General features: G+C 45.9%; 1 protein-coding gene across 1 annotated transcript in view; it reads right to left on the bottom strand.

Moving 5' to 3' along the window:
* camsap2b (calmodulin regulated spectrin-associated protein family, member 2b) overlaps positions 1-25,371 on the bottom strand; it is a 63,355-nt gene that overhangs the window by 7,480 nt on the left and 30,504 nt on the right. The window contains 14 exon segments of the mRNA XM_080466730.1: positions 3,297-3,924; positions 4,019-4,202; positions 5,818-6,046; positions 6,134-6,280; positions 8,380-9,085; positions 11,870-12,151; positions 12,242-12,308; positions 13,872-13,973; positions 14,086-14,176; positions 15,930-16,069; positions 18,357-18,452; positions 18,455-18,494; positions 20,048-20,134; positions 23,319-23,492. Coding sequence (XP_080322856.1) covers positions 3,297-3,924; positions 4,019-4,202; positions 5,818-6,046; positions 6,134-6,280; positions 8,380-9,085; positions 11,870-12,151; positions 12,242-12,308; positions 13,872-13,973; positions 14,086-14,176; positions 15,930-16,069; positions 18,357-18,452; positions 18,455-18,494; positions 20,048-20,134; positions 23,319-23,492 — 2,973 coding nt within the window.

Here is a 25,371-nt window from a genome sequence, read left to right as displayed (position 1 = left end):
TAAAATTTGACTTCAGAGGTCACATACAGTTCAGTTTCATTTTGATTGGCTAGACTGGTAAAATACTGCTATAATAACCTTCGAATTTACACTTGAAAGTATTTCTTTGTTGTGGCGCAGAGTGTACGTGAGGAAACAGGGGGGTAAGGAGTGGAGGGGAGCTCATCAGTGCCTCTGTTATTGATCATATCGTTTGCATACGCGCAAACAGCTGTTAAATACAGAAAATGCCGACTTTAAATAATTGTTCTTCCATCGATTTGGCGCCCCCTGTAGCACGGCGTGCCTATGTGCCGCATATAGTGCATACCCCTTTTAGCTCCATGGCTGACAGCTACTTTCTCCATGTTTAACTGTTTGAGTCAGCTTCGCCTGTTGGACCTTTCAAGCCATTTCTTGTGGTTTTATCAGTTCATGGGCCTCATTTATAAAACCTTGCGTTGGATTTCTACTAAAAATGGCGTGCGCCCCAAAAAATTGGGATCTATAAAACCATGCATCCGCACATCTGCACACACTTTTCTTTTATGGATCTCAATCCACCTGAAAGGTGACAGTTCAGGCTCCGCCCCCAACACGCCCACTTTCTACCATAAATGCTCAATGCAAAGGACCTCGTCAATATTATAGCATCTCATTCAGCCTGTTGATCGCTGGCATTTGACGGTAAATCCTGACAGAAAAGACGAAGAAAAGGAATTTTACAGAGAGAGAACTAGTGATGGAGGAGGTGGAGGTCAGGAGATGATCTTATCTGGTGTCACAGTAGTGGAATCACTAATAGAAGAAAAACAAGCGATCAGCAGCTCGTTGTCACTGCTGGAAATAGTGAGAGAGTCTGAGAGATCAGTGACTGTAGAGGTGGAGGAGAATAATCTGATGTGAAGGTGGAGGCTAGAGGAGAGTGACATCATGGAGGAGAGTGACATCATAGGGGAGAATGACATCATGGAGGAGAGTGACATGGAGGAGAGTGACATCACGGGGGATAGTGACATCATGGAGGAGAGTGACATCATGGGGGAGAGTGACATCATGGAGGAGAGTGACATCATGGAGAAGAGTGACATCATGGAGGAGAGTGACATCATGGAGGCCAGAGGAGAGTGACATCATGGGGAGAGTGACATCATGGAGGAGAGTGACATCATGGAGAGTGATATCATGGGGGAGAATGACATCATGGAGGAGAGTGACATCATGGAGGAGAGTGACATCATGGGGATAGTGACATCATGGAGGAGAGTGACATCATGGAGAGTGACATCATGGAGTGCAGCACCAGAGCTCACTGCTGGACACTAAAACAACCCCCATGGTTGTGAAGCCACCGTGTGTGTCTGAGTGTCAGAGGTTGAAGGAGACATTTTGGTGGAGACACAGCAGAGCGATAAAGTTCAGTTTTATCTGTTTATTAAATGTATAAATTAGATATTTGAACAGGGACGGTGAAAAGGCTCAGTGGACTTTGTGTTTTATTCTCAGTCACTCCAGAGGTGGAGGTGGAGGGTGGAGGAGGTCGCCTGTCTCCAGCAGCAGTGCTTTCTGAGCACATGACCATCCACGCCAGCGGCATTTATCAGGATTTACAACCATAACATAAAAATACACTAAACTGTATTACGTATCACGTATGTATGATAATAAAATCAACAATATAAAATCTATCATTTCTTTATTTTACTTGTAACCCATTGGTAAATCATCTCAACTTCTTTTTTTTTTTTTGCATGAGACTTTCCCAGAGACTCACTTTAGTTGTTACCATGTACATTCAGTTTAGTATATTTGTACCTTATAGCTGTAAATCCTAATAAAACAGGACAGACGTCCCCAGTGACTGGCGACAACACCAGCAGCTTTACTCACTGTGCTATTTATGTGTTTACTCTGAAATGAGACTGATTGTTACTCACTTTGTCACAACTGATAATCAGTTCTATCCACTCTGGATCATTTGAAGATGAAACAGTGACATATGAACATGGTGCTGCTGATTCAGCAGTAATGTTCCACTAAGGAAACACATCTAGACCACTGCAGCTTGGCTGTTTATGATAATGTGGATCTGTAAGTTTGATATCTGAAGATAATAAATGTATGAGATGAATCTGGCTTCAATTCTCCACCTCACAATCAGCGCCGCAGGTTCCCCGTCTCCAAAACGTGCTGCTCAAGGTCCAAAGCTTGCATAGTGGTACGCACATTCTCCCGCAAAGTTTATTTTTTTAGATCACAAACTTTGCGTGGGAAGTGGCGTACGCATCTTTCAGGACCTGTTTTGTGCTTCAGCAGCCTTTATAGATGAGGCCCTGATCGTCATCATATCTCATCAGTAGTTTGTGTGCTCATCTCAAAGCTCCAGATAAGACAGATTGGTGAAAGTAAATGATTCAAAACCTCCATATGAAGTAAAGTCACTGAGGAAAATAGAGGTTTTGAATCATTTACTTTCCAAAGAGACAGCTGCATTATAAAGGACTCCTCAACTCTGAACTGGATAATGTGGTATAGAAGATGGATTGATGAAAACCTTCCCCTCCCTTCAACTTGATCCAATATCTTGTTATTCTTGGTCAAACTCTTGAACTTACTGCTCGAGCTACACAGTTTTGTTCTTCATGATTGTAAATTCAGTGCTGATTTTGAAATCCAATCTGAATCACTAAATCCAACTCCCATCAAGCCGCCCTGCTGGAGAATCAAAGAATTAATGACGCACAGTTTAATAGCTCCTCATTAGTAGAAGACTGGGATTGTGTTGGAGCGTCATACAGCCAGAGTCCCTGCAGAGCAGAGCCTGAACACAGCCAGAGTCACTGCAGAGCAGAGCCTGAACACAGCCAGAGTCACTGCAGAGCAGAGCCTGAACACAGCCAGAGTCCCTGCAGAGCAGAGCCTGAACACAGCCAGAGTCCCTGCAGAGCAGAGCCTGAACACAGCCAGAGTCACTGCAGAGCAGAGCCTGAACACAGCCAGAACACCACCTTACAGTCTGATTACAACCAATGGTGCTGACCAACATCCCTGCAGGATCAGGGTGGAGCAGGACATTCCCTCTTCCTGTTAAAAGCTCACCCCAGTGGAGTTGTTGGGTTTCTCTCTATAAAAGTGACTTTAGATGACTTTTTTGGTCACTACATAAATTTACATTGTTTTTGTCTCCTAATTTGAGTTTTACATTCACACCATAAAATATTCACACACAATAAAAAGTCTGGTGCCTGTAAATGAAAGTGTTGTTCTGTTTATCCAGCTACTCTGCTAATGATATTGAGATCATTTGGGATTTTCACCTTAAAGAAGAATCCGCAGCACATCTTCTGATCCTGTCCATCGTTCTGGCCTCCTGCTTCGGCCTCTGTGCTGTGGAGATCTGCAGGCTTCAGCCCGGACAGAGGCTCCTCCAGCGGGTCTGTCCTGTCCCGGGAGTCTCCTTTCACCCGGCTGCTCGCGGCTCCCTGGACGTCAGGCAGCGGCTGACACAACACTTCAAACGTCCTCTTGGAGTTCCTCTCCTCCTCCTCTTTGCTCAGAGGCTGAGCAATGCCAGCACTCATCTGCTCGTCTGGGTTTTCTTGGTTGCCGTTACTGTCTGGAATCTTGACTTCTTCATCCTGGCCCAGGTAAGCAAAGGAGCTGCTTTGGGTTTGGCTCAGGGTGAAGCGCCTCAGTCTGGGTAGGCTGTCCACTGAAGTGGGAGTGTTGAGCATTCGGCTGAAGGGAGTGACCTGCAGGTCATTGGGCCGTGGCGTTCGAGGCGTTCTGGCATGGAAGGAGGCCGGTCGCCGCTTGATGCCGGCAGAGGAACGGTTAGGAGCGCGAGGAGAGCCAGAAGACGACAGGATGGGTGACAGAGATCCCACTGAGCCTCGGCCGGACCCCCGGCCTGTGACACTGCTACTGCGTAGCTCCCGGAGCTGCCTGTGGGCGGAGGGTTAACAGAAGAGCATGCAGATGTTCACAAAGAGCTCAGATTCCTCCACTGGTCTTTGCAGTAACTGGAACAAAAAGGCACCTGTGTGGAGACGGAGCGGGAGGGGGTATGACCCAGGCCTGCTGCTGCTGCTCTCTCATGGCCATGATCTTCTCCTGCTGCTGAGCCAAACGCTGCATCTCCACCTGCAGGAAGCCCAGTGACGTGTTGAGCCTCTCGATGGAGCGAGTGTACTCTGTGAGGTCCACATCTCCTGGTGCCGCGCCTGCATCACCTCAAACACACACACGAGGCTACTCAGACTCATTCACCCTGGCCTGAACAGTGGTGTAGTGGCCAGCAATACCCTGGGTCGAGTCCCTCTTTTGGGGCAGAGAGAGAGAGAGAGAGAGAGAGAGAGAGAGAGAGAGAGAGAGAGAGAGACCTACAGCGGACATACAACCTCACTTGGTCTTTGTTGGGTCGGCCAGACATTTGTTCTCTCTGAAGGTGCATGAAGATGAACCTCCTGAACATGAAGATCAATTTTCAAAATAAAGCTGCCATAAGGCCTAATCTGAATTGGGAATATAAACCATCCATCCGGAGGCCGATCACAGCTCACTATGGGGTCAAGACAGCATAGGCCCAGATTCAAAACATCTTTTTTCATTTTGTTTTGATTCCGTTTTTTCTCCATCGTCATTAAACTGATAATTCCTTGCGATTTACATGACAATAAACAATTCCATTAAAACATCAATGTGCAAAAAGAGCATGAAAATAATTAAAATTTTAAGTAAAATGCTATTTTGTTGTACTTCCTGAACTGTGAATTGGCTCTCAAATGAGATGACAATGTCAGCAGTGACCCTCAGAGTCATTTGATTAACAACTGTTTAATCAAACTGGACTTTATTTGTCACACTCCCATCAATAAACCTCAGAGTGATCATTTAAAGAGCTCATAGCATACAAACTTCCCTCCCTAAAGGTTCTCCAGCAGTACTAATCGTCTCCATACCTGGACTGACGTCCCAGAAGTGAAGACAGTCTGTCCTCTCTCTCCCTGGCTTGTTTCAGGTTTAAAAAGTGTGTTGCTCCAACCAGCCAATCAGGAATCAAACCCTATATAGTGTCATCGGGGGTTTAGCCAATCACAATCAAGGTAGGCCCTCCCTTTGACTCCTCCCACAATTAGGCAGCTCAGCTCTGGCACATGGCACCACGAGAAGAAGTACTGCCTCCTCTTCCCAAGATGGGCATGTGTGGGCGGAGCCAGTCCAGCTCACACAGACACAGCAGATTCTGAATGCAGCTCCTATGATCCAATATTCAAATGAGGAAAATCAAGGAGGAGCTAGAAACTTAGAATACTGAAGGTTTCTGGACCGACCAGACCAGGAGGAGGAGGAGAACAGGAGGAGGAGAACAGGAGGAACAGGAGGAGGAGGTGAACAGGAGGAGGAGGTGGAGAACAGGAGGAGGAGGAGGAGAACAGGAGGAGGAGGAGAACAGGAGGAGGAGGAGAACAGGAGGAGGAGAACAGGAGGAGGAGGTGGAGAACAGGAGGAGGAGGTGGAGAACAGGAGGAGGAGGAGGAGAACAGGAGGAGGAGGTGGAGAACAGGAGGAGGAGGTGGAGAACAGGAGGAGGAGGAGAACAGGAGGAGGAGAACAGGAGGAGGAGGAGAACAGGAGGAGGAGAACAGGAGGAGGAGGTGGAGAACAGGAGGAGGAGGTGGAGAACAGGATGAGGAGGAGGAGAACAGGAGGAGGAGGAGAACAGGAGGAGGAGGTGAACAGGAGGAGGAGGAGAACAGGAGGAGGAGGAGAAAAACTGGATAATAAGGGTTCTTTAATTGCAGGTGAACTGAGTTGCAGCCTGCTGAGGTTACCCACCTCCTCCTTCTTCACAGGGGGATTTGGGAGCTGCTCCATCCGGCTTGCACCGCTCTGCTTGCTCCATGGTTGCCTGCCTGCTTTCCTTGGAGGCGAGAGGCTCTGCTGAAGGAGTTTCTGCGCCTCCTGAGCTGGAGCTGACGGGGACTTTTACTCCTTTTCTCCTCACCACATTCAAAAACGCTGTTTTGCCCATTTTCTGGCGATGGCGAGTGAAAGCTGCCTCCACCTGTGAAACATTAGAAGAGAAACATCCTGTTTACACCCGTAGTTTAAACTGCAGCAGTGGGAAACCTTTAGTGTAGTTTCTGTTGACCTTCTTCTTCTGGGCTTCAATGGCTCTGCGTTTCTCTTCCAGCTTCATCCTCAGCTGAATCATTTCGGAGGCGATGAGGTGGGACGGGTCCCGGGATGAAGAAGTGACAGGAGAGGGTGAAGTGATTGGCAGAGGACGTGTGGAGAGCTGGAAAAACAGTGTGAAAACACAGCACATGTACACTGACAAATCCTTTAGACAGAAAAAGGCTTCTTCCTTCTTGAGGCCAAAGCAGATTGTTTTATTGTGAAAGTACGCTCTTCACGGATAAAAGCTGCTCAGCTTCTTGGATAAACCAGCAATTGTTTATAATCTAGTTTTGTCACAGTCAAATAATTTTTTTCAAGGAATTTCAAAGTCCTTTCCTGCCAGACTCAAAGACATCCAAAACACAGCAACTGCCCCCTTTGCCCCACGCCAGTAATTGCCCTTTTTGTCAAGGTGTTTTTTTTAATATATATATATATATATATATATATCTTAATTATTTTTTGATTTTCTTTGCCCCGCATATGCAATAAACAATATGATAAAATATATTTTGAAATAAATACACACAGCAGAGCTCCGGTCGCATTTGTCCTCTAATTCAACAGCGTTAATGTTGTTGTGGGTAGTTAGTTGAAGACCTGCTAAATAAGTTACTTTACTTACCAGATAGACAGCTTTGTACAATGATGTGCAGTGAACAGTGCATGACGACGACAGGGGCTTCATGGTGTGTTCAAGACACCTCAGTTCCATTTTATTAATATTCATTTGTTGAAATACATACAACTGTCCTTACTGTCTTGTCGTTTTACTACATAATATTGTTCTACATGCCTCCAGGTATCTCTGTGGCAATTATCAAGTGGATTCACTACAGCATTTATTCACAATTATACAATACATAGTGTATGCTATGAGTGGGCTTCAAATGTGTAATTGTGAAAAAATGCTACAGTTGATCTACTTAAAAAATATAAAAGATACCTGGAGGCCAGTAGAACAAGAAGCTGGTGGTGTTTGCTGACAATTATTAGATTTCTTTCTGAAATTCTTAAGCTCTGCCTGTCCAGCAATATACTGTATGTATTGGGTGTGATTTTAATGTGTCATTTTGAGAAAACAACATGCTACAGTCAATCTACTTACACTGAGTCAGAGGTACTGGAGAAGCAGAATATGGTTCAGTTTACTGAAAACAATTAGATTTTTTATGGATTAAAAACTGCCTGGAGCCATGTAGAACAATAATATGTAGTAAAAGATAGTAAGAGACAGTAATGACAATTGTGTGTATGTCAACAAATGAATATAAGAACAAGAAAAGGAACTGAGGGGCCTTGAACGCACCATGAAGCCTTGGTCAGTTTTACTGTGCTAAGCAATGAGATGGTGAATCGTGATAAAGATGTATTTGGACAGAATATTTATCCACAAGAGAATTTGCTTAACATTTCTTAACAATTGTTGTGATAATACAACAAAGAAATAACCATTGTCACACATTAGTCTTTAAATTAATTTGCATTGAGCAAAGTCAGTTTGTGCCTTCAGGGAGAGATTTGGACTATAAAAATTGTGATGATCTTGCCTCTGTATTAAAAATATGATTACGATGATTGTTTGGTTTTAGTCAGTCAGTGAAAACTTGTGTGTTTGTTCCACATGCTCGATGTTTGTATTTACAATATTTCCGTGATCCTTGCTGAAGGACCTTCTCATCCAAAGAGCAGCTCTCAATTCCTATTGAATTAAAACATTTTGTTTAAAATATGTGCTGAAGATGGTTTGTTTCATATATTTTCCTAAATTGAAATGGCTTTCACTTACAATACCTACCACTTTTCTTATATATATATATATATATATATATATTAATACACCTGGTAGTACGTGCCCTTTTGTTAAACTGGGGCCCCTTCAAAGGTCTCTGCACGTTCCTGCATGTGAGTGTCTGAGGTTACAAGACAAAGTAGAAAAAAAAACATAACAAGACAGGGGCAAGAGAAGGAGCGCTGTTCGCTGGATTAACAAATCTCAAATCACAAACACTTTTACAATAAAGACTTACATTCTTGTATTTATCGTCACGTCGAATACCGAGTCGCCCTGATCTGCTCACACAGAAAAACCCTACTAAAATCAGTTGTTGATGCGGTTTTCCAACTGTACAACTAAATGTGAATCATTTCAGAGCCTCTGCTTCGTAACTTGTAAAACTGGAACGTGCTGTAAGTGAAACATGAATCTCCACAAACCGTTCTTGCTGGGTGTGTGTGGAGCACGTTGAGGTCTGAGCTCTCTGGGCTGGTTCCTCCGCTGCTCCGTCCCTCCAACTTCCTGAACTTCTGCTCTGCAAAGCTGGTCATGCGCACCACGCCCCCCCCGGACCCCCTGCAGGATGAGACGGGGCTCACCGTGTGCGATCTGGGGACGGTGGGTGCTGAACTAGGACAGGGGCTGCTATTCCCGCCTCCATCCCCCCTCTGAGCCTCCGGGTCGGTGCTGCCGACCCCGCTGCACGCCCCCTCCCCGCTCCTGTCACTGCCAGGCAGGGGGCACGAGCGAGTCATGGCCTCACAGTCTGGGTCTATATCTGAATAGTCTCTGAGCGAGGACGAGTCCTCGTCGATGCTCTGAATGTCCTCAGTCCGCACGTGGATGCCGGTGTCCACCTCCTCTGTGGATATGGAGTTGGCGTCGTGGTCATTGAACCACACCTTTGCCGAGTCCTTGCTGTCCCCCGGACCCTGAGCGCCAGGGGAGTTCGAAGGCTCTGCGCCGTGGAGAAAGAAGCCATTGTCTCCGGCCCCAACCCCAAGGCTGGCATGGGGCCGCTCTGTGTCGTGGATTATCTTCAGGGCCTCTTCGATGGTTGGAGGTGTGGATGGGCTGATATGACCGCTGTGGTTTTCATGGTGATTGGAGGAGTTTCTGCTCTCTGGAAGGACTCCATTGGAGTACCTGCAGACACATAACACACAAATAAATCAGTTCATCTTCTCAAAAGCTGCAATCTGATTTCACAGATTAATCATGTGTGACAAAAGTACCTTAAAATAATGGACACATCCAGAAACAGCTAAAGCCTGTGCAGACATTTAAATCTAAGAGACATTCATATTTTCTCTCCTTTATAATAATAAAGACCTTGTGGAGAATTTCAGCTCTAAAGTTAGAACCATCATTGATCCCACAGCGCCAGTCAGAGCTAAAGTAGTGTGTGATAGGAGGACAGCTCAATGGAGGAAGAAGACACTGGTTAAGGCCCAGAAAAGACAATCTCAGCTCCACCTTCATTAGGACATGTCCAAAGAAAGGCTTGGCATGTAGAAGCTAGAATTAAAAAGGGCCAGACAATGGTTCTTCTCTGAGGTTCTCAGCAAACACAGTACTAATGCTGGTACTTGGTTTAGTGTGGTGGACAGACTGAGACAGACAGTCCCTCGCCATCAGGACCTCCTGAACTCTTCTCAGATGCATCTTGGAATGATGTCCCTCCTATTTCACCATCAAATGAGGCCGATCAGACAGAGTCAGTGGGTGGAGCTCAGGCATTACGACTGGAACCCCTGAGCCTCCACCCAAAGATGTTCTGTCTAATCTGGCAGATGTTCTCCTGTTAGACTGAGCAGCACTAACCCACATTGTTCTCCAGCTCAGACCCACAACATGCAGCCTCCACCCTCTGCACACAGAGTTTTTTAAACAAATATTTCTATTCGAATTTCTTCAACTAGAAGCGTATAGCGAGTCCGTCACCTGGAATAGCGTGACGTGGGACCTCTGACAACAAATACCTTTTGGGCAAAATATAGAGTAAGTTGATCCTAAGGATCTACGTGGTCCCAAAGTGACCGTACGGTCAGTGGTCGTGGTAAAGACTCTGTAAAATAATTAAAAATCTGCAGATTAAGATTAAGATTCTTCACTGCTTGCTTTAATGTATGTATTTTATTTCTTTGTAAAGCACTGTGAATTGCCTTGTTTTTGAATATAAATTAATAAATTTGCCTTGCCTTGAACCAGTCACTATTTTTTAATGCCGCGGGATACATTATTAGTTATTACCATATCAGCACCTAACCCAGAGTGAGGAGGTTACCCTCAACCACAAGAGGTGGTCTCCTGGGGCAGAACAGGCTTTGAAACTATGCAGTGGAATGTAGTGCAGGGGTCCCACGGCGAGGACTTGTAGGCGGCTGCTCACTGTACAGACTACATCAACTTCTGCAGGGACACTGGTTCCAGTTAGAACTGTGCGCCGCTTTGCCAACAAGCCCTGGATCAAAAGCGACAACAAGAGCCCTCTGAACCAGAAGAAGGCCTTTAAAGACGGTGATGAGCAGGAGCGTAGTCCAGAAGGAGCTCGGGGAGGTGAAGGAACAATACAGAAGGAAGCTGGTGCAGAAGTTTCAGAATAACAGCATAAAAGAGGTGTGGGGCGGGATGAAAACCATCACCGGCTGCAGCTCAAGAGAGGAGAGAGCAACCTGCTGAACAACTTCTTTAACAACCCCCACCCCTGCCTGCACAGAGAATGCTCCCCCACCCCCGATCACAGCAGCCCGGTGTGAGGAGAGCTGAGGAGGCAGTAGGTCCAGACGGAGGATCTCCACGACTGCTGAAGGTGAGATGGAGCTGGAAGACCCTCAAATGTACATGTTCTACCTGAGCCTGGAGCAGGGGAGGGGCCTGGAGCGGGGGAGGGGCCTGGAGCAGGGGAGGAGTCTGGAGCGGGGGAGGAGTCTGGAGCAGGGGAGGGGCCTGGAGCAGTGGAGGAGTCTGGAGCAGGGGAGGGGCCTGGAGCAGTGGAGGAGTCTGGAGTGGGGGAGGAGTCTGGAGCGGGGGAGGGGCCTAGAGCGGGGGAGGAGTCTGGAATGTGGGAGGAGTCTGGAGTAGGGGAGGAGTCTGGAGCAGGGGAGGGGCCTGGAGCGGGGGGAGGGGTCTGGAGCGGGGGAGAAGTCTGGAGCGGGGGAGGAGTCTGGAGCGTGGGAAATTGGGAAAGTGGGACTACATGATTCTCTGTTTGGACCAAGGTGAGTTTAACACGTCTGTATTTCACATGCTTTAGTTAGAAAACACCAAGATCTAATGTTGTCCGCATTATTTGGTCTCAAAGCTCCAGAACAGCAAATATGACAGGATGGAGGCGACGTTGGTGAAAAAATATAATACAAGGGAACGAGATAGTAACTCGGTGTCTTCAGTTATTAGTTTGAGGTTACTACTTATTATCTAATTTCCACGTGTTATATATATATTTTTTTTTATTTTCTCTATGTCCACTCCGGGGCTCAATAGAGGCGTAACTCTTCATTCCAGTATCGACTCTATCAAAGTTCAGTCCACGGTCCACCCTGTCCTTCCTTTGTTCAACTGCTATCATGAACACCATGGTGAGAGTTAACCACTGTTTAACGTCAAGATAACCCCTAGTTAAAGTTAACCAAGTTTTGAACAACAAGATAACAGTGCTGTTTAAGTTAACGGTTGGTTAAATGTATTTAACGGCTGGTTAAACGATAACTGGGTTTTGAACAAGCGGGCCCTGGAGTAGAGTTGGATGACAGACTGGACTGGACTGGACTGACAACACAGATGCTCTGTGCAGGAAAGTACAGGGTCGGCTGTACTTCCTCAGAAGACTGAACAAAGCTCCTACAGATCTTCCATCACTCTGCAGTGACAGGATGCTGGAACTGTCAGAGATGTTCTGGTATCTGACCCTCTCGTTGATCTTTGTACCTGCTTTGGTTCTTGAGTGAAAACGTGTTGTTCCTCCCGAAAGGTTTGTGGTTGGCGAGGTGCTCCTCCTCCTCCGGGATGTGTTGGCCCTGGCTGTTGATGCTGGTGGGCGTGAGGGAGGCGTGGCGCTTCAGGCCTCCTCGAGATGCATAGTGAACTTTGAACCCCAGGCTGTCGCTACTGGCTGAGCGGGTCATCCCACGGAGGGCGGGGGCCTCGCAGGGCAGCAGGGTGGGGTCTCCATCCAGAGGGATCTCAAAGGATATTCCTCGAGAGGATGAGCTGCAGGAGGAAGGAAAAGTTTTGTTCAATGGAAAGAAACAAACCACTGAAAGCTAAAAGTGTGTTAATGAGGGTGTTTTCTGAACTGACTTCTCTTTGGGCCATGTCCCAGCGCAGCCGTCCACGTACGACATGGAGGTCGATCTCCTCATCACACCTGTTCAAAAGACACACTTCAGTTTCAAATATTCTGAGCAAATATTCCACTGAGGTCTGAGAGCCGACACCTGTACACACTACCTTTTTATAAATGTATCAATTCTTATTATACTATGCTTCAAATATAGACACTCATTGAACTGATTTTTTATACTATTTTGAGTGTGTATTCGTCTCTACACATAACATAATACATACAGTTATAAGTAGGATTTGAAATTTCATGGCTGGTCTACATGTTATTGTTTGCAGAATTAGTTTATCTCAGCAGGATAAGAATGTGCTACTTCACCAACAAGCCAAGGGGGGCGCTGTTGAGCAATGGAGGAGTAACACGCGTTTTTGGTAGCTCCGGTAACTATACCACTATTAATACACTAAACGTGTGTATATCCTTTTCAAACTCGTCTGGACCGCATAAGTAAGTGTTTTTAAGATGTTTTATCTGTTTTTATTTGTTTTTACTGTGAAGCACTTTGTGACTCTTTGTCTGCGAAAAGCGCTATAGAAATAAAACTGATCAAACCAGAACCTCTCCTAATCATTCTCTGGACATCTGAAACCTTTGGAAAACTAAATGTGGCACAGTGGCTCTTTCTTTCCTATGGCTTTATAACGGCAAAGAAATGAATTCTCACACTTTGGAGTGCAGCTGTCCTCACCTCCAAAATGTGGCTGAACATTTGACTACTGCACTTCATCTTGAAAGGATAAGAGTCATCTTGAAAGACAGGCTTCCACAATTTGATAAGATTTGGAAACCCTTCATATTGTACCTTACAGATACAAACTCAAAATACCTCTGGCACACTCTAAAAAAAGAAAGAATGATGACTGGTGAGTGAGAGTCTCTGTGGGATCGATCGGGGAATAAGATGTCCTAATTGATGGTTTTTGTTTTCTCTTTAGCGCCCTCCCTCCTTGTTGATTTGTGCATAAGCAACATTTATACATGAGGCCCCTGGTCCGTGCACATTGCTGTTCAGTTCCCCATTTTCTTCAGCAAGGAATATCTGTTAAATCTACTCATGAACACTCATATTTTGTCATTGCTAAATATCAGTTACTGTAGTCTGTAAATCCTCCACAAGGGGGCATCGACATTCCAAACAGCTTCAGCATTCACACAGGGCGCTTATAGTAGGGCGCTATGATGTACATTTTCTTTTGACTGGAACCACAGACAACAAAAGAATTGAAATTTGAAAGTAAAAAAAAAAATAAAAGGTAAAATGTAAGATGTATAAAAGTGTAATATCTGGTACACTCCCCTTCCCTCTGCTGCTCACTAATGTCGTGTCATCCTGTTCACGCTCATTCACGTGGCTGCTACTTTTCTTTTCAGTTTCTGTTTGGTTGTACACTTTTAGCTGCTTTCTGTTCTTACATGAAATGAATTGATAAATATTCAGCGATGGGAGAATAGTCCGAAAACAATAGAAATTTTAGATTTAAGTGGTTTGAATGAGTTACAACTGAAACTCATTACAACTGTGGCTGATCGTTGAAGAGTGAGTCATCGGGAAAAGGACCAAGCATCTCATCTGAAACAGATATTTACCTTCAGCTGGGACGTTCTCTTTAATTGAAGGTCTGTTTGCATAGTTTTGTTTGACTGGACTGGACACTGGAGCCATATTTTGAAGGGATGCAGGTTCACAGGCTGCAAAAGAAAACAGGAGGTTAAATTGTAATATTAAAGTATTAGTAAGACAGAGAGCCTGCTTAACATGCTGGGACAAAAGATGCTGATGCTCATAATAGTTGTACAGTACCGTTTGGGTCGAAGACTCTGGGCTGCACAAACGAGGGTTTAACCACTTCAAACCACCAGAAAAGTTCAGCCATAAACACCAGGTAGTTACTCTGCAGAAGCACACACATCCTTCAGGTTCTCACCATCGTCGTTAAAACAGCCTCATCACACTATTGTGGAAGTATTGTGTGCATCTTTTTTACAGACCTGGAGAGAAGTCGTGTGTGTGTGTGTGTGTGTGTGTGTGTGTGTGTGTGTGTGTGTGTGTGTGTGTGTGTGTGTGTGTGTGTGTGTGTGTGTGTGTGTGTGTGTGTGTGTGTGTGTGTGTGTGTGTGTGTGTGTGTGTGTGTGTGTGTGTGTGTGTGTGTGTGTGCCTCCCAGCCCTCTGACTCTCAACACACACACTTCCTCTCACACCAAGCAGGGAGAGTTTCTAATGTTTCCATTAGAATTCAAAGATGAAAAAAAGTCTCTTTGTGTGAGTCAGATGCTTTTAATTTAAAATCTGTCGGGTTCCACTGCGCAGAAGCACTTTTGATCGTTCTTATTTGTCTTGACCGAATTTATAATAGGTTCAAGTCCTGAAAATGTGTGTTTTAAAGAGATAATACTTTTATAAAGCACTTTTCTGTATTTATCATGGTTTCAAAAAATGATACTTTTATTTGGCATTCATCAAAATATTTGGGGAATTCAAACCCGAGAGAGAACTGCTTTCAGACAATTGAAACTTAAAATATAATCTTTGTATGAATATATCGTTACAATAATCTGCCAGAATACATTGCACACGTTTCTCCATTTCTGAGTTAAAATGTCATTATCTCAGACTCTCTGTGAAAGATTGTATAACACTACCAAGTCCTACTATCCTACAATACAATCAGCTTTTTGCAGCAAATGTACTCTAATATCTGGCATATCACTGCTTGTACATGAAGCAAGGCAGAAGTCACTAAACGTGCATGAAGGATCTTCCCTGACCCCAAGAGGGGAACCTAGAGGAACCGAGAGACTCGGGATGGGACGTCTCAGAAGATGAATTTATCTTCAGAAAAGATTCAAAGTGATTTTACGGGAGCTTTTCTCTGTATGTCCTGATGGCTGAACCAACACACACTGCTGGAGGCAGTCAGTCAGTCAGTCAGTCAGTCAGTCAGTCAGTCAGTCTGTCAGTCAGTCAGTCAGTCGGTTGGACCACTGCAGTTCATACACAGATGCACTGTAAACACTGTAATACATGAAAAATTAGTGAAAGAGTGAAAACTCAGAGCAAAGTGTGTGAAGAGTTTGTGCTGAGCTTCTGCGAAGAATGGAAAGTCCTAGTCTGCCAGGCCAAGTGAGTTGAATGTGAATGTTTGTGCCCACGCTCTCCGCATACGATTTACCACCACAGCTTCAGGTTGTTATGTCTGGATGGCTCAGATGGACACTGAAACCCATACCATCCATCTTTAAACCTTCACATGCAAATATGCATGAGTATCGAGGACATATCTGCCAGAGGACTGAGGGAACTTTGTGGATTTTGTTTCAGTTTCTTAAAAAAGAAGAGCAGAGATGAGGAGTGGCAGGCAGCGACGCCGCAGGACTCTGAATCTGCCCTCTGTCTTGGGGCGGGCACTAACACAGTAGTATCTATACATAGTCTGGCAGCTAAATGATGGTCTTTAAAACAAGCACAAGCATCCATATATGACAGTCTTAAAGGGCCAACACACTTTTTGCATGAAGCTTTTCCTTGCATGACTCATTTTTGCCACTTTCTCATTTCCCACCCCGACTCTCCTGCGTTCCCTTAAACAAACCCAAAACCTGAATCATAAGAACACTTTTCCACTGTCATGCAGCAGGACGTCCTACCTTCACAGATGCGTGTGCGTAGAGCATGTCCTCCAGGCTGAAGTGGCAGCAGTGGTTGAGGTTGTTCCTGCAGAACTGCTGCACCAGCTGCAGGTTGTACAGACTGTCGGCCAGAGACATGATCTCCTTCAGACAGATGTCTGCTGAGCCAGGGGAGGGGTCACACACACACACACACACACACACACACACACACACACACACACACACACACACACACACACACACACACACACACACACACACACACACACACACACACACACACACACACACACACACACACACACACACACACACACACACACACACACACACACACACACACAGGAAGAGATAAGGCTCAGTTTATTTAGTTTGAAAGAAGAATAGCTTCCTGACTTTTCCCGCTTTTTTACTTTTGCCATCCACAGATGCCAAAACTCCCAGAAAGAAAAACACGTCACAACGTTCAAACCTTCCTGGGCTCCTTCCAGATGACTCATGAGCATTTCTGAACCCTGACGTTACTGTGGGACGGCACACAGGGCAGGAGCAGAGTGCCACATACTGTGTGTGTGTGTGTGTGTGTGTGTGTGTGTGTGTGTGTGTGTGTGTGTGTGTGTGTGTGTGTGTGTGTGTGTGTGTGTGTGTGTGTGTGTGTGTGTGTGTGTGTGTGTGTGTGTGTGTGTGTGTGTGTGTGTGTGTGTGTGTGTGTTTGAGCTCACAGTGAACTGGATATTCAAACTCCAGACCATCCCAGTTGTTTTTCTTTGAAACAGCGGTTCTCCCTCCCAGACGCCTCATGACCAATCACATCCCCCATCCCAGAGTAGGCGAGCTGCAGGGAAACAAGTCTTTCTTTCTCCACGTCTGTCCTGAATCCTCTCTGCTCCTCAGTTCTGTTACGCCCCACAAAGCCTTTGGTTTGTTCTTGTCTGTACTTTTATTCTCACGTAACTGAAGCTGCTGGGGGCCGACGCGCTCCACCTCTGGCTGGTGTTGATGGATGTTTCTACAGTTCAAGAGTTCCTTGTGTAAGCTAACTGGTATATTTTGCTATATTGTATTTCATATTAAGTATTTCATTAGATATTATCAATTGCAGAGTTACTAAACAGTACAGGACCAATGGATTTTTTCATGTGTTGCTCAGAGTCGACTGTACAAAAAGGTCATAAAAAATTACAAGGACAGATCAAAGGAATACAAATACACAGAGATGGAAAGAGTCTTAAGTACTCTACTCAAGTAAAAGTACAATTACTTTGATCAAGATCACTTCAAGAAATGGCTACCCTATTAAGACCAAAATAAAAGACGATTTGGGACATTGGTCTCTCCTCCCCTTGGACATGAGTAACAGGATTGAAACTATGAAGCTCAATGTTCTACCAAGGTTGTTAATCTCTTCATGTCTTTAACAACAAAAACTCAAATAAAAGTACTGAGTTTAAAAACAACTTAAAAAAGTACAAGTACACAGGAAAACTACTCAATTACAGTTATGCGAGTCAATGCAATTTGTTACTTTGCAACACTGTAAATGCACAGAAGGAAATGCGCTTGAAATATTCACTCTGAGTATATATCCCAATGTACAAAAAAACATAAGATGTCAAAATATAAAATGCATCTTAAGTGTCCACTATGCTGAGACTCCTGTAAAATACTGTGTTCATAATAAACCCTCACATGACCACAGAACTGAGAGGGGCTGCACAGTGGGCGTCGCCTCAGCAGTGGGCGTCGCCTCAGCAGTGTTGTTTAACAGCCACAGTTCCATTCCAGGGGGTCTTTCTGTGTGAAGTTTGCATGTTCTCCCTCTGCAAGCTCAGCTTTACTCTAGTTTCTTCCACAAGCCACTGTGTGTGAGGTGAACTGGTGCTACCATAGTGAGTGTTTTCCCTGGGGTGAGCTGTCCAGGGTGGAATAATGACCAGACCCCCTGTTGGTCAAGATGAAACAGAACTCAGGCAGTGAAATCAGAGCAAAAGATGTGATTATTGAGTGTTGATGAAGAGAACTTCAGGAGTCACAAACCCAGTTTCATTGTTTGATGTGGTATTGGTTCACTTTGCTAGAAAGAAGTTCAATGAAAACTGAAACAACTATTGTATACATCTTATATTCCTTGTTATTTGCAGGTGCCTTTATGTGATTTCATCAAGTGTTTATTTCTTGAAAAGAAAAATGACTTCAGATTTAAGCCAGTAGCGTATCGAGAAAGTTCTAGTTTGCAGCAGAATGGATGTTAAAAACTCTGTTTGTACTGTGGTCATACAGCAGCATCGGCGGGACGGTCCGTTGTGCAGGAAGAGTCACTGAATGGGACAGTCGAGGCCTTTTTTATTTCTCAAGAGAGTAACTGAACTGACTGTGGTCTCATGTGTTTACCCTTTAGACAAAATCCATTCACAGTCACGACAGCGGTACAGTGAACCCCACCTTCTAGTCTGACGGCCTGCGGGCAGTAGAAGTGCAGCAGGCCGGTCAGAGCGCAGCCATCTGTGTTGTCCTTCAGCAGGTTGTCCACCAGGGGAGAGATGGTGCACTCCTTTGATGATCCTCCCTCCTGTACCTAGCCTGTAACCATGGCAACGACACAAACACATCACTGATAAGTCTCTCTCTCTCTCTCTCTCTCTCTCTCTCTCTCTCTCTCTCTCTCTCTCTCTCTCTCTCTCTCTCTCTCTCTCTCTCTCTCTCTCTCTCTCTCTCTCTCTCTCTCTCTCTCTCTCTCTCTCTCTCTCTCTCTCTCTCTCTCTCTCTCTCTCTCTCTCTCTCTCTCTCTCTCTCTCTCTCTCTCTCTCTCTCTCTCTCTCTCTCTCTCTCTCAGCATGAAGCATCGTTCCTCAATTCAATTTTTTATTTGTAAAGCGCTAAATCACATCAACAAACATCTCAAAGCGCTCTTACAATGATAAGAGTACAACAGGACCCAACTAAACCCTTCCAAAGCAAGCAGGTGAACAAGCAACAGTGGCCAGGAAAAACTCCCTCGCATGGAGAGAAGTTCAAGAACTCCCTCTTCAGGAAGAAACCGTGGGGCGGACCCTAGACTCTGGAAGGACGGCCATCCGCCTTGACCGGTTGGGGGGAGAAGTACATGGGATAGGACAGGGAGAGAGAGGAAAGAAGAGGGAGAGAGAGAGTGGCAGACAGGCCAGATAAGTACAAATACCTCCAAACGAGGTGAGGACCAGCACTCTCGTGCCATATTGGTCATACACGCCGCCACTATTGTTGCGTAATGACGTTACATCCCTGCGTCGTTAACAACCCGCCTACATTTGACTGCACTCTCTGTAATGGGACCGCGCGACACAGATGGTCTGGGTGCGCTTTGCCTTACCGTACCATACCGTTCACCACCGCGCTCAGTGATGTCCTGCAGTGGGACTGAGGCTCAAGGAGCCGCGGGTTCCCCACCCTGTTCAAGACATTGAGGGTCTCAACTGCTTCTTTTCTCAAGACAAATGTGGCTCAGATATGTGAGAAGAAAAGCTGCCAAGTCTCTGGCAGCAAGGAGGAGGCAAGAGAACCATGTTCAGGAGAACCGTTCATGAGCTTCATTCAATGTTCAGGACTAACATGTTCAGAAGAAATCATTAAAACTGTTAATGAAGTTTGAAGATTTTTTGTACCAATGTTTTGGTGGAATCCCCCAGCCTCACCCTGACTCTGCCTCCAGCGGCCCCCGGTACATTGAGCTTGAGACCCCTGGTCTACGACATTCCTACAGACCGTGGTGGCCATTTTAGTGCTTGAAGGTGGCACTGGAGAGCACATTTTGGATCTCTGGGGGTTATTTATTTATTTATTTTTCACCTGTCTTGATGAGCGTGCCAAATTTGTTCAACATTTGAGCATGTTTACTGGGTTAAATTTGGGCTCAATGAGGCATCAGGAGTCAAAAAAGAAAGAAACACTACAAAAACAATCGGGTCCTGGTCTTTTGGGCTCCGTCCCTAATAAGCAATTTTCCACTGCATAGCGAAAACTTGTTCCCTAATTTTGTCCTTCACCGTGTGTGTGTGTGTGTGTGTGTGTGTGTGTGTGTGTGTGTGTGTGTGTGTGTGTGTGTGTGTGTGTGTGTGTGTGTGTGTGTGTGTGTGTGTGTGTGTGTGTAATCTTACCTTTTGAGTTGTGGAGTTTGAATCGTGGACTGAAACTGCTCTTAACTTCTGCTCTTCCACCAGGATGTTCTTCAGATGTTCATTCACCTTCAGAAGATGGAAAAAAAAAAAAAACTTCATTCAGATGTTTTGCACACGCACACGCACACGCACACACACACACACACACACACACACACACACACACACACACACACACACACACACACACACACACACACACACACACACACACACACACACACCTGACAGTTAATTTCTTATTTTACTGCTTTTCTGCCTTTACCAACCAAAGAAAAGTCTTTTTGCTGGACTGGATCACCGGACGTCAGTAAACATGAATCACTGGTGACTCTTCTGGAGTTTGAAACAAGGATCTAAACACACACGTTTGGTCCGAACACATTTAAAGAGGAGGAAGATAATGTTTTAATTTAGCATTATGTAAAATATCCATCAGTCATAAATACTGTTCATCTATTAAGAAAATAAAAAGATTTCACTTCGAAAGAAGCACAATAACAAAAGTTGGGAGAAGGTTATGTTTATATCAGCATGTATTTATTTTTTTATTGATTGTTTGTATGTATGTATTTTAGCAACTTTTTGCAAAAACTATTAACCCGGATTGCATGAAATTGATGATTTGTCTTTTATGTGAAAGTGAGAGGTTTGTGGTCAACAAAAGCAGTAAACTCCTGACAGAGTTCTCTGTCAAACATGCTGTATTTCCCATCACTGTCACACAGTTGTTTGCTGAAGAATACAAGTGGCTGCCAAGCTCCAGCTCACCACTGCTCACATACTGTCCCCACTGTGTAATCCCAGGCATCGGTGGTGAGCGCCAATGGCGCTGCTGGGGACGGATGCGCCAGCGTAGCAGTGTTGGAGAGCACAACCTCGGCCAGGATCCTTTCTGGGGACCAGTCCATGTCCTGATGGTGGCAAGAACTGTTTCCCAGAAACTCAATTTCTGAGAGTCCAAATCGACACTAAGCTGCGATCACTATCAGCCCAGCTCATTAAGTCTCTCAAAGAGGTGCCACAGGTGTAACAGGTGCTCCTCACCTGAGGCGCTGGCCACCAGGATGTCACCCAGGTAAAGACAGACGAACACTGAGTTCATCAACTGTTGGAAAGTCTACACTGGGCCTTTAAGACCAAACAAAATTCTCAGAAACTATTCCAAACAATGTGATTGGACCAGTACCCGGTGGTAGCCTCTCACCAAATCCACCTTGGAAAAAACGACGTTCCCCGCTAGGTGAGCAGAGAAATCCTGGATGTGTGGAAGTGGGTACCGGTTATGAGTGGTGATATTGTTAAGGCACCGAAAATCACTGCAAGGCCTCCAGCCTCCACTGGACTTGGGAACCTTATGTAAAGGCGAAGCCCAAGGGCTGTCAGAGCGCCGCACAATGCCCAGTCTCTCCTTAGTCGCTATTTCCTCCTTAAGCAACCGCCAGCTCAGCAACATCCAGTTGGTGAGGACGCACAAGAACCGGTGGGCCAGCTGCAGTGATATAATGTTCCACTCCTTGTTTAGCGATGGAGGCGGTGAAGGTCGGGACTGTCAGCTCAGAGAATTCTGCTAGGAGCCGCTGGTATACATCCCTCGCAGTTAAAGTATTGCCGAGGGATGATGTGGTGCCCTGTCCTATGGACAGAAGAAAGAGGAGAGAGAGATTGCGTCCACCAGGTAGGGGTTTGCAATGTCTAGTAAAAGTCTGTGAGCGCAGAGAAAATCTGCTCCCAGGATGGGCAGGACAGGGCAGCCGTCACAAAATCCCAAGTGAACTGACGGCCATTGAAACCCACAGACACGAACCTGGTACTGAAGGCCTGGATAGGAGTCCTCTTAGCAGCACCCAGTGGTGGCTCCTGCCCGACCCCCCATGATGTAGGTGAAAGAAGCTGGTGTGATGCAACATTGGGCGCCGGCATCCACGAGGAAATGTCTTTAATGAACAGCAGCTTATCCGTGTTCCCTGGGGTCACAGCCGCTACCAAGCACCGGGTCTGGTGTCTTCCTGAAGGGCGAGGGAATGAGTGGTGCGGCGTGTGTCTCCCAACATGTTCTCCATCAGTTCCGAGGGTTTACAGTCTCTTAAGCCGTTGTGTGACAGCAGATGTTCAGACCGCTCCGTGTTGGAAAGCTGGAGGACTTGAGCTTTGAGAGCGGTGAGTTTGCGCTGCGCCAGCGGGTCCTGCAACAATCCCATCATTCTGCAGGCAGTGGATGAATCCAGCACCGCAACCACATGAGGGTGCTTTGTGTCGTCCACCATAACCCCTCGGAGATGGAACTGGGCTTTAATATGATGGAACCATGGTTCTGGATCGTGCTGCCAATATTTCGGCCACTTGACAGCAGCGGCATAGACCCTGGGAACTGTGGCTCAACTCGCCCCTCCCAACATGTTCAGACATCACGTCAGGGTCACCAGCGTAGAAGTCGTGAAGGATGAGATGGACGTAGGAATCCAGTCGGCTTCTTTATTACTTCCACCACTTTGACAGCTGACATGTCAAATATTTCAAGCATACAGCAACCCCCGATGCTCTCTGTCACTTCCTCATTCATCCCCAGCACATAACCTAACACCACACCCAAAGGTCTCACAACACCACCCCTTTCCTCTATTCTAATGTGAGCCTCTTCTTTAACAGTGCACACCACAATTCTGTATAAAAAGTATCTCAACAAACACTAACAGCTTATAACAAGAAGAAATTTCAATGTCAAAAACATTAAAAGATCATTATTAACAATACGTACTAATTGGTGTGAGACACTACGGCTCTAACAATCTAAAGAGCGGCATGTCAGTATTTTTTATTGTAATTGCGTGACATTTTCCAGGCGGATTGATCTGGTCTCAAAAGTGAAAGTGAACGAAAACCAAATGAAGGTGTGCAAATTGTCGCCAAAAGGTCTTTCACATTACAAAGACCTTTTAATTCATGTCTGTTTCAAAGCTCAAATATTGCATGTGGTCAAAAGCAGTGAAATTAACTTTTGAAAAATAAACACTGAGAAATAGTCCAAAATGCAGCCACAGATCAAACTCTGTCTTGTTTCAACACGATAGACGAGTAACTTATCTGCTGGTAATCCCTGTGACTTTAGTATACATGGTCACTGTCTTTCATGTTTTAGCTTTTTATCTGTGTGCTTTAACCCACCAGAAGAGGAGCTGACACACTCTCTTCATTCTGCTTAACTCAAACAGAGACACAGATGGATGTGCTGTGTGCGTGTTCTATGTACCTTGTTGATCCAGGTGGTGATGGCGTCCTCGGTGTCGTACGGCAGCTGCTGAGCGTTTGAGTGTGAAGGTTCTGCTGAGGAGTACCTGTTGATGCAGGACATCACTCGCTCCACGCTCACCATCTCCACCGTGTACGCCATCATCAGCGTGTCAATGAGCGCCAGATGAGAACTCTGCACAGGACACACAGCACGGCGTCCACAGGTCAGGTCAACTTCATTTAAAACATTTATTTAATGAGAGAAGTGTGTGTGTGTGTGTGTGTGTGTGTGTGTGTGTGTGTGTGTGTGTGTGTGTGTGTGTGTGTGTGTGTGTGTGTGTTCAGCATGGATCACCAGAATCTATGGAAACTATTTTAAAATCTAGAGAAAAGTAGGGGATTTGTTGTGGCTAATGATATTTTAGAAAATGATTTGGTAAAGATCAGAAGATGATGCATCAACCAAAAGACCAAAAAGACAACTAACAAGGGTGATGTAGTTTATATATATAGATATACAGAATATAGAATAAAAAAGAATAGAGCCATGAAAAAGTAAAGGAGAAATTCGGACAAGGGGAACATGATCACTTTCGATACTTGCAAATAAGAGAATACTGTGGAGGCTGGAGAAGATGAGACGGACGAAGGAGTCCAGTCGGCTTCTTTATTGTCTCCAGCAACTTGACAGTTCACCTGTCAAGCATTTCTCTTGTGCGTCACCACACCCCCCCCACACTTCACCAACACGTCACCAACACCCCCCCACACGTCACCAACACCCCTCCACACATCACCAACATCCCCCCAGACATCACCAACACGTCACCACCCCCCCCCCCACACATCACCACCCCCCCCCCACACATCACCAACACCCCCCAGACATCACCAACACCCCTCCACACGTCACCAACACCCCCCCCCACGTCACCAACACCCCTCCACACGTCACCAACACCCCCCCCACACGTCACCAACACCCCTCCACACGTCACCAACACCCCCCCCACACGTCACCAACACACACACCCACACGTCACCAACACACACACCCATGTCACCAACCCACCAAGCATATTCTTCTGTTATATTGTATTTTTACCTGCTTTTTTGTGCAATACATCCACCCCCATACTCTGTACATGTCCACACTTATAGGCACCGTGTGCATATTCTTTTGTTATATTGTATTTTTATCTGCTTTTTTAGTTCCTGCTATGCGTGCTTCTTTCTCTGTACTATCCTGCTGTACCAATGCAAATTTCTCCACATGCGAGATAAATAAAGGGATATCTTATCTTATCTTATCTTAACCCCCCCCCCACCCATCACCAACAACCCTCCACACGTCACCAACACACACACCCATGTCACCAACACCCCTCCCCCACACACACGTCACCAACAACCCTCCACACGTCACCAACACACACACTCATGTCACCAACACCCCCCCCACACACGCGTCACCAACAACCCTCCACACGTCACCAACACACACACACCCATGTCACCAACACCCCCCCCACACACACGTCACCAACAACCCTCCACACGTCACCAACACACACACACCCATGTCACCAACACCCCCCCCACACACACGTCAACAACAACCCTCCACACGTCACCAACACACACACACACCCATGTCACCAACACCCCCCCCACACACACGTCACCAACAACCCTCCACACGTCACCAACACACACACACCCATGTCACCAACACCCCCCCCCCACACAAGTCACCAACAACCCTCCACACGTCACCAACACACACACTCATGTCACCAACACCCCCCCCACACACGCGTCACCAACAACCCTCCACACGTCACCAACACACACACACCCATGTCACCAACACCCCCCCCACACACACGTCACCAACAACCCTCCACACGTCACCAACACACACACACCCATGTCACCAACACCCCCCCCACACACACGTCAACAACAACCCTCCACACGTCACCAACACACACACACCCATGTCACCAACACCCCCCCCACACACACGTCACCAACAACCCTCCACACGTCACCAACACACACACACCCAT

The sequence above is a fragment of the Lipophrys pholis genome, assembly GCF_963383615.2.
Source record: "Lipophrys pholis genome assembly, chromosome: 1".
Classification (NCBI taxonomy): domain Eukaryota; kingdom Metazoa; phylum Chordata; class Actinopteri; order Blenniiformes; family Blenniidae; genus Lipophrys; species Lipophrys pholis.
Note: the sequence above shows the minus strand (reverse complement) of the source record. Positions and strands in the feature narration are given on the sequence as shown.